The 9,049-nt window shown below is 30.3% G+C and overlaps 2 protein-coding genes across 2 annotated transcripts; both read left to right on the top strand.

Annotated features, from left to right (window-relative positions):
• Window positions 1–572: 572 nt before the first annotated feature.
• Window positions 573–2,373, top strand: LOC132931819 (uncharacterized). The gene is made up of 4 exons (XM_060997853.1): window positions 573–636; window positions 1,137–1,445; window positions 1,612–1,986; window positions 2,245–2,373. Exons 1-4 carry the CDS (start codon window positions 573–575, stop codon window positions 2,295–2,297), a joined length of 801 nt encoding a protein of 266 aa, XP_060853836.1. The 3' UTR covers window positions 2,298–2,373.
• An 8-nt stretch (window positions 2,374–2,381) lies between these two features.
• On the top strand, window positions 2,382–4,083 carry LOC132918276 (uncharacterized). The gene is made up of 4 exons (XM_060979430.1): window positions 2,382–2,771; window positions 2,870–2,964; window positions 3,044–3,243; window positions 3,326–4,083. Exons 1-4 carry the CDS (start codon window positions 2,405–2,407, stop codon window positions 3,456–3,458), a joined length of 795 nt encoding a protein of 264 aa, XP_060835413.1. The 5' UTR covers window positions 2,382–2,404; the 3' UTR covers window positions 3,459–4,083.
• The last annotated feature ends 4,966 nt before the right edge of the window (window positions 4,084–9,049 follow it).

Here is a 9,049-nt window from a genome sequence, read left to right as displayed (position 1 = left end):
AATATTATTGTTCGTATTTATATTCGTTATTCATATTATTTGCGCTACTGCTACTGTATAAAATCATTTATCGTAATGTTGAAATTTTTCAACATATGATTAAAATATTTTTTTTTTCAATTGAAGTAGAATATATTTTGTATAATAATTTATTGTTGACAAATTTTTTTTTATTTTTAATAAAAAAATTAAATCAGTAAAAATTTCACCTATTATTAATAATTGAAAAAATGTAAAAGGAAAAACAGGAATAACAATGATGAATATTGTTTTATATTTTCCTATAATTTAATTATTGTTCTCGTTCAAAAAGGGTTTATTCAGCAGATTCCTTTAATTTTAATATAATATGTTGTAAATAGCTGTAACATTTAACAATTTAGTAAGACGTGATCGTGTGACTCGACTATACTAACTGTGATCTACTTTGGTCTGTTATTTTTATTTCTTAAAAATTGATATACAAAAATTGAAAAATGTTTAAGTCAAAAAATCAACAATGCAATACGAAGGATGTAAAAGTGTATTTTTTAACTAATTGTTTTAAAGTTAATTTATTGGAAGCTAAAAAAATGCTTAGGAACCCAACTAATGTATCAAACGTTGTTCAATGTTCAAAACTTGAGCCACAGCCAGGTAAGTGGTATATTTGTATAAATTGTAATCAAACAGAATTTACCTCAGATGGCATCGAATGGCAAGTAACAGGCACAAATGTATTACCAAACGATAAAAACCCTATTGTGCATGTCGAATACTTTGCATCGGAAAATGTACACAAAAGTGTCTTTAAATTAGTTGAAAAAAATCGATATAATGCAATTTTAATCAACTATGTGGAATCTTCACACTTGAATATTACTAACTCACCGAAAATTGAAACTGAAATCAAAAAATCAAAAATATTGACTCGCCCACTTTAGGCGCCGATAACTGTCTTCCAGGTACTTCGACATCAATCCCTACTTCCGATTGGTAATAATATACTAAACACTTTATGTACTTATTATGTACAATACTATATTACTATATACTTAAGATTTTAGTTAAAAATAATATATCTATTAATTAATTAACTGTTTTATAGTACAAATGGTGATATACCACTATTGATAAGTAGTACACCATCAAATAAGTAATACGAATATATTTGCAAACAAATTTCAATTTGTTTAAATTTATAGGCGATGGTGATAGTAGTGTTACTAAACGTCTACACGAATTACTTCCGTATGGTCCACGTCTACTAGTAGAAAAAATTGAATGTAGAAACCATATTCTACGAAATTATTGTCAAAAATTAATGGCACTTACAAGAAATACAACATACCCCTGTTATATTCGTAAATTTATAATTCGAAATACAATTCAATTTCGTACAGCCATTACCAAATCTATCAAATACAGGAAAAATTTAGATCAGTCACTTTATGAAAAAATAGAAGGTGAAAATAAATAAAAATATTTAATAAATTCCTTTTATACAATTCTAAAATTTATATCCAAAAATTAAAATATAAACAAAAATCCACTCCGAATCTAAAAGTAAAATAAATATAATATTGTTAGGTCGTATCTATAATTGGTATAATTATTTCAATTACATTTTAGGATTACGTAAGGACATACTGAATGCACCTTATCATATTTTTGGTCAACATACAAAGTGTGAACAATATTTTTGTCCTGGACCAAAACAATGTGAAACAAATTTAGTCCCGGAGGTAATAAAGTGTGGTCTAATGAATCAAATTGACCATATTCTTCGTCGTGTAGTGGACAACGCCAAGAGTTTACTATTCGATATTGATAATAATTATTGTGAACAATTCAACAGTATAATCAACAAATATATAGCCGGTAAAAGGTTAAATTTCAGCCAAAAACAATCCTACAACACAAGAGTTCAAGCAGCTATAGTATCATTCAATTCCGGTGGTGAATATATTCGTATGATTCATAAAAATATAACAAAGCAAAGCCCAGGTATTTATAAAAATTATAATAAATATTAATTGAATTCATAGTTCATACAAATTATTTACAAGTTATAAAGTACCTATTGTAAGAAATGTACTTAAATATACAATATATTTTAATTAATCAATAGAAAAAACATAAATGATTTAGATACATTATATAAATAAAAATGTAAATCTTAATAAAATTTAATTTTGGCTACTTATTTGGTAACTTATATTTTTAAGTTTTTATAAGTTATTTATATTTTATCTTATTCAACAGGACTAGTTGCCAAACGTTTTATGAAATATTCAACTGACGAAAAAAAAGTTTAAGAAATAGACGAGCCCTTTTCTTATCAAAAGGAAAGTATAAAAATAAAAATTCAACATCAAAAGGCCCGGATGAAAATTATGGACTTGCAGAACCACTCAATGATTGTATGTCTGATGAAGAATTTGAAATTAAAAAAGTACAACATATTTTATCGATCACACTTTCTGAGTCATCCAGAAAATTGATGGAAATTGAAACTAGGAATCAAGCTAATAACCAAAAGTGGTTTGAAGAAAGACGAAAACGTTTGACAGCCTCCAATTTTGGAAAAATATGTAAGATGCGACCTCATACATCATGTAAAATAATGGTACATAATATAATTTATGGAAATGTGATTACCAACGCAACCGAATATGGTAAAATAACTGAACAAATAGCCATAAAATCCCTCACAGAAATTATTAAAAAACCAATAGCAAAATGTGGATTGTTTGTCGACAGAATGGTTCCTTACCTAGCAGCGACTCCGGGTAACAATTTTTATATTTTTTTTGATTATTGATTGTCATTATTTGTTCATACTATATTTAATAAAAATAAATAAATTCAACAAAAACTTTGATTTTAGATGGGCTAATCGGAGAGGATGCGATTTGTGAAATTAAATGTCCTTATTCTGTTAAAAATTACGAAAGTTTAGAAAAAGCGGTTTTTGATAAAAAGGTAGTATTTAACATGTTGTTGTGTATTATATAATATACTCATAGATATATAATTTTAAAATGTTATATTATTGATTTAGCTACCTTATATGAAAGTTGTAAACAATATATACACTTTAAAAGAAGAAAGCCATTATTTTTATCAAATACAAGGGCAATTACATATCACTGGTCGCCAAATATGTATTTTTTTTATTTACACATCAAAATGGACTCATCTTGAAGTTATAAGGTATGACGATGTATTTTGGGCTTCAAAAATGGAAGCGCATCTCAAATTGTAAGTATTGCAGTACACATAGGACATAGGTACTTAATTTTACATTGAATCGTATATAATATTCATTCAATTTTATTTGTAGATTTTACGAAGAGTGCTTACTCAGAGAAATTATAGACCCTCAATATAGTAAAAGATTATTAAAAAGTGACATTATTGAGCCTCCACATATAATACAAAACATGAAAAATTTACAAGATAAAAAAAATATATAGTTCATATATATAACAAATTATATTTTTAGGTGTAATTATTTTAAATGGAGAAATAATACATCCACACAAACAATATATGTTTTTCTAGAAATTATTATTATTTACATTTGTTTTTTATATTAATTGTCTACCATTAGTCAATTAGTAAATTTACTACAATGTGTATTATAAATAGAATATATTAAAAAATAACAGATTAACGAGATAGACGAAACACGAAAATTTAATATTAATTCAATTGTGTTATTTTTATTTACTATATTGATTATTATTATTTTATTTTATTTTATTTGAATTAGAAGTAATAAAGGTATAAATACGAATCAAGCTATATTGTATTACAGTTTTTACGATCTATATTTTAGTGTATATACAAATGCTAGCAGTAACTTAATTTAAAAAATAGAAGGTGGGTACGCGGCGCGCGGTTATCAAGAAAATAGTACATCGCGACATATAAGTATTCAGAAGAACGTTCATATAATAATAAGCGACGCTCCCGAACGAGCAGCCGTCGACTGCGAATAGTGGGCGTGGCTTAACGCCGCGTGCTTGCGGATCGCGAAAACACCTAACAGCGCATTCTCTTGGACGTTGTATACGTTTCGCTTTGGGTGACACGTCCTCTTAAAAAATGTAATCAAACAAAATTCGTGTTTTTAAAAAAAAGAAAAAAGAATTAAGTTTATAGTTGAAAGGATTTTACATTAAACCAACAGGGAAAATAAAATAGAGCTAAATCCGAACACTGATGGTCGTTTTTCACAACTAATATACATATACCTGTATAGCAATCACTCAACCACGGCCGCGCGGGCTTTAAAAGGAAGCAGGGGAAAAACGAGCTGCAGCGTTTCCTTCGCACCTCGCCGACGGGACGGGGGTAATTTTTTACCGTCGACAGAGTATAGAATGCTGCATATGATGCGTGTGTATAAATAATGAATTTTTCCGACGTCGAGGGGAGTATTGCATGTAGCGCCCGAAGCAGCGTTCACGCGAGCACAATATATGTATACGCGCCTCGACGACAAGGCCTTTGACGTTTTCCGTGTACTTATTATTATTATATATACGTGCGGAGTCGTATATTATAATAATATTATATCGCTTTATTGTTTGTGTGTGAATCTGCAGCAACGGCTACTATGCGGTTCGACAAAATCAATATTCTCTCGCGGACCTATATAATAAATTATAACAACCCTTGACTGGGGTACCTGCAATATGTATATATATATAATGCATGAGAATTGATCATAACTATTCATTAACTTATTTTTCATACCGTTATCTCTCCCTCCCCCCAATACTATATGATGTAAAACGCCATCTTCAATTTTGCCACGATTAAAAGCGTATCTATATATAATATATAATATATAATATATAATATACATATTATATTATACGATGTATATAAAAGATATAGTGCGAAACGTCGTATAAACATAGTTGAGACAGTTGAGTATTATTATTTCTTAATGTATATAATATTATATATAGGTATAATATACGCTGCGTTTTGGGATTAGGACGTAATCCTAGAAGAAATCCGTATAGAAATACATTGTGAATAGTTACGTAACAATACGTTATATTATGTCCCGTGTTTTAAAAGGATATTATCCCGTTGTTCTAACAAGTGACAACTCTTCGGAACGCCACAAGACGTTTTCTTGTATTTAAAAAACGTCCCGTTTATATCTCGTCTTTAGTTTTCAGTTAATTTGTTGTGACTGTTGTGAGACACTTGATATAATTACTGCTTATATAATATATACAATTTACACAAAAAACCAATAATGTTACAATGATCCCACTCGGGCCACTCGTCCTATACCAAAACAAATATATCGTCCTATAGGCTATAATCTATCCGTATACATATAATAAGGTAATACAAATATTTTTTCAAGTGTTGACGTTTAACGCATTTCATCATACTATAAATTTATTGTATTTATTTTTTTTTCGAGGTCAAAATCTGGCAACCCTATTAGAAACTCGGTAATATTATATTATAGTACACTTTATACAATAAATATATACATGCGGTGAACCTCGACATAGCACACTGTAATCCTAAACGACTGGTCGTAAAAAGATTTGTATTCGTTTTACGTGATCTGCAGCGCGGAACGGACACTACTGTAGCGGAATAAAATCTGAATGTAAAAAAAAAAACAATTATCGCTTTTAAAATAAGTCATTAAATTCTGTCCGCGTTTACACAATAGACGCGTTCATCATCTTCGTTATAAATAGTAAATATGCATCATGTTATCTATGTGTACATAGTTGACGATATAATGACGTGGTCAAGCGTCATCATGTACACCTATATATATATATAATATATAATAATGATATTAAATTATTAATAAACAACAGACGACAACATGACGACAATATGACCTCATGTATCTGACAATGTTTTTTACGATTTCATAATTACGCAATAAACGTACCAATAATAATATGTGTCTCCATTTTAATAGCCAATAGCTACAATCTGTATAGTAAAAAATCAGTTCATAATATTAAATAAAAATAAATTTCAACTGTACTCTTTATAATATATATATATATTATATAATATCGATCTCGTATATGAAAACAAGAAAATATTTTTAATTTTTTATTAGCGAATACTTTGCCAAATCGCTGCGGGAATATATATGTAGGTACGTTAATATAATTACAGAAATGTGTACTCTATTTGTGTATGTGATGGGTACTATATAGAACGCAACTACGTCTGTTTAAAATGTGCTACAGGCTACAGCTGTAATGTTGCTGTGTTTTTTCTGTTATTATTGGACGGTCGGTGATTTTACGGAACGCGCTTGATACATATATACGCGGTCTATATAATAAACGAGCGGAAAACTTATTAGACACATCATGACGTGTGCGCGTGTTTCGTTTCATGTATACCTATATAAATTATTATATTATATTATTTTGGAAGCGGTAATTGTTTTTGTTTTTTGTAAATTCCGGTTTTATTTCTCTGTAGTAATGTTGTTCCGCGCTACAAATCACGTAAAACAAATACAAATCTTTTATATATATTATATCTAAATCTCGGCATATAATGCATTTACGTACAATAGGGGGCTGGGGTATGACTGAACACCTAACTAATTTCGTAATTACATTTTTTTTTTAAATAACAATAAGTGTTGGAATATCAATGTATATAAGAAAATAAATGAAATTTTTAAATTTACATACAACATTTAAGTAAACTCTATACAACGCTAATTTGTTTTTCAAAACAGTATATATGTTTTTGCATCTCATCACATAATAACTTTGTTGTGTTAAGAAACAACTATACTCATATATAGTATTAGTGAAATTTTCTTAATTTTTTATTCTTCCTTTCGTGTAATCAACGGGACTTACCTATTATTCTTGAAATTAATCTCTTGTTATGAAATCGTATTCTCGATACGTAAATTCTTCATATAAGTCCTTGCGATCTTGTATATATTATGTGAAGCGTTCGGGCATATTTTAGTAAGCTTCCGTCGTCCTGTAATTCTTTACAGTCAGATCTTAGGTCATCCTGAACATCCCATTTTTCTCATTGCGAGGGAATTGTTGAATCCCAGTACGCAGAGGTCGCAGAAAACGCGTTTGCGAAAAACCTTTTGAACGAATCGTTTCGTTCCCGGCGGAGCATATTGCAATCACACGCGTGGTTCATCCGTCTGCAATTCGCAGATCGTACGTGGCTTTTCATTTCGAATTCGCCTCGAGGGATACACAAAATAACAACATATTATATAGATATAGGTGTGCATCATGTGCGGGTTACCACCTACGAGAAATATTGATCGAAAATATATAAATGAAACGGGCAGGTTGCATATACATATAGCTACAGTGTCTTCATGCGAAATTTGCTCACAAGTCTCTCGTAACCTGCACCGCTGCAATAATATACACTTACATAGTTATACATGCAATACAAGTACACTGTACAGCACTCGTACGTCTGGCACAATCGTCTCTTCGGCACGATCTACTATACAATGTACCTAAACAATTCTGTATAGTGTGGGGAGTACGTCTATTATTTCGTCCAAGCGAACATGCGAGGTCGGAGGTACACGCTTTGCCTAGGTATTATATTTTAACGCATAATATATACCGTCGGACGAGTATAATAATAATAGTAATAATAATAGTAATTGTACAACACTTTTGTGCCGAGTGTATTCACCGTTACGCCGCGCTACGTAACGGTTCGGTCACAGGTGTGTAATCTTGGCCGCCGCCGCCGCCGTATTGTCTGCAAGTCGCAATCGATGCGGGCCGGTCCGTCACGGTACCGAAGACTCAGTCCCGTCCTACTACACGGTGTCGGGAAATTGGCACTCGCGTTTCGTGTAAACCGCAGATAAAATGTTGTACTGGTACCTGCAGTGAAGTAGTCGTAATGTTTTAGACAGTACATCGTACACACACGCTCAATAACTTAACGTGTGGTGTTCTCAATGTTTTCATACTTTTATTAATATAATACATTGTACATCCTCACAGAAGTAACGAAATTTAAATATTAATAATATTACAAATTAATAAGCAACGAACAGTAATACCTATATGCTAGTATGTAATACGACTATACAAGATACTATACAAATATAAAATTAAAATCTCATTTCTTCGATGATATTCTTTTAAATTTGCAATTTAATTATTTATGGTATACCTTATACTTACCTACCTATACTTATACGAAATAATACACAATCAATTAACAAAACGAATAAACAAATTAATAAATTATAATATTGCAGACAATAATAACTAATTTGTGTAATTTTTCGAAATCTCCGAATATGAACTTGAAGATCTGTTTGAGCAATAAACTTCCTAAATAATTACAGTGATGCACTCTCGATTATCCGCGAGCGGACTATCCGTTGTCTTCCGCAGAATCATCAACATACCTAAATTTATACAAATATATATATATATCTTTACATTATATACATAATAATCGGTTTAATTGGGTTGTGATATAGTCGATTACTCGATAACAACGTAATATACAATACGCTTGTTTAATACATATTAGGACTTTTTGGTAATTGTTAATACGTTTAATTCGTAATTTTAATTTTTCGGATTATCCGCGGAATTCGCTTATATCCGTGGATGCCCTGCTATACTTTATTCCGCGGATAATCGGGATTACACTGTAGTCGACTTTCACGTACCTATAGCTGCTACTGGTCACTGGTGGTCCATTAATGTTTCAAGTACCTATGTAAGTGTGTAATAAATATATCATTGACCTGAAATCGACGTCGACGCCGACGCGTTTCTTTTAATTATGTTTTGTATTGCCTAAATTGACAATTTCATATTGTCAAAAGCGACGAAAGCTCTAAGTTTGCATTTGGTACATAATAATTGCTAGCAATTTGATATTTTCGTATACAAGTTATTTAATTTAAAAAAAATGATGCATTGTTTTACGCTATACAGTCTACTTACATAATTTAATATATAAATTGAAAATTTATTTTTTTTTAATAATGTAGGTAGGTACTCGTGTTTTTTCAATA

This window comes from Rhopalosiphum padi, chromosome 1 (genome assembly GCF_020882245.1).
Source record: "Rhopalosiphum padi isolate XX-2018 chromosome 1, ASM2088224v1, whole genome shotgun sequence".
NCBI lineage: Eukaryota > Metazoa > Arthropoda > Insecta > Hemiptera > Aphididae > Rhopalosiphum > Rhopalosiphum padi.
Note: the sequence above shows the minus strand (reverse complement) of the source record. Positions and strands in the feature narration are given on the sequence as shown.

Bases quoted from the DNA above. Each gene is read 5' to 3' on its own strand.
- LOC132918276 (XM_060979430.1), top strand. From the start codon at position 2,405: ATGTCTGATGAAGAATTTGAAATTAAAAAAGTACAACATATTTTATCG. The intron at 2,772-2,869 runs GTAACAATTTTT...CTTTGATTTTAG, and splicing joins TTACCTAGCAGCGACTCCGG to ATGGGCTAATCGGAGAGGAT. The intron at 2,965-3,043 runs GTAGTATTTAAC...TTATTGATTTAG, and splicing joins AAGCGGTTTTTGATAAAAAG to CTACCTTATATGAAAGTTGT.
- LOC132931819 (XM_060997853.1), top strand. From the start codon at position 573: ATGCTTAGGAACCCAACTAATGTATCAAACGTTGTTCAATGTTCAAAA. The intron at 637-1,136 runs GTAAGTGGTATA...CCATCAAATAAG, and splicing joins AAAACTTGAGCCACAGCCAG to TAATACGAATATATTTGCAA. The intron at 1,987-2,244 runs GTATTTATAAAA...CTTATTCAACAG, and splicing joins TATAACAAAGCAAAGCCCAG to GACTAGTTGCCAAACGTTTT.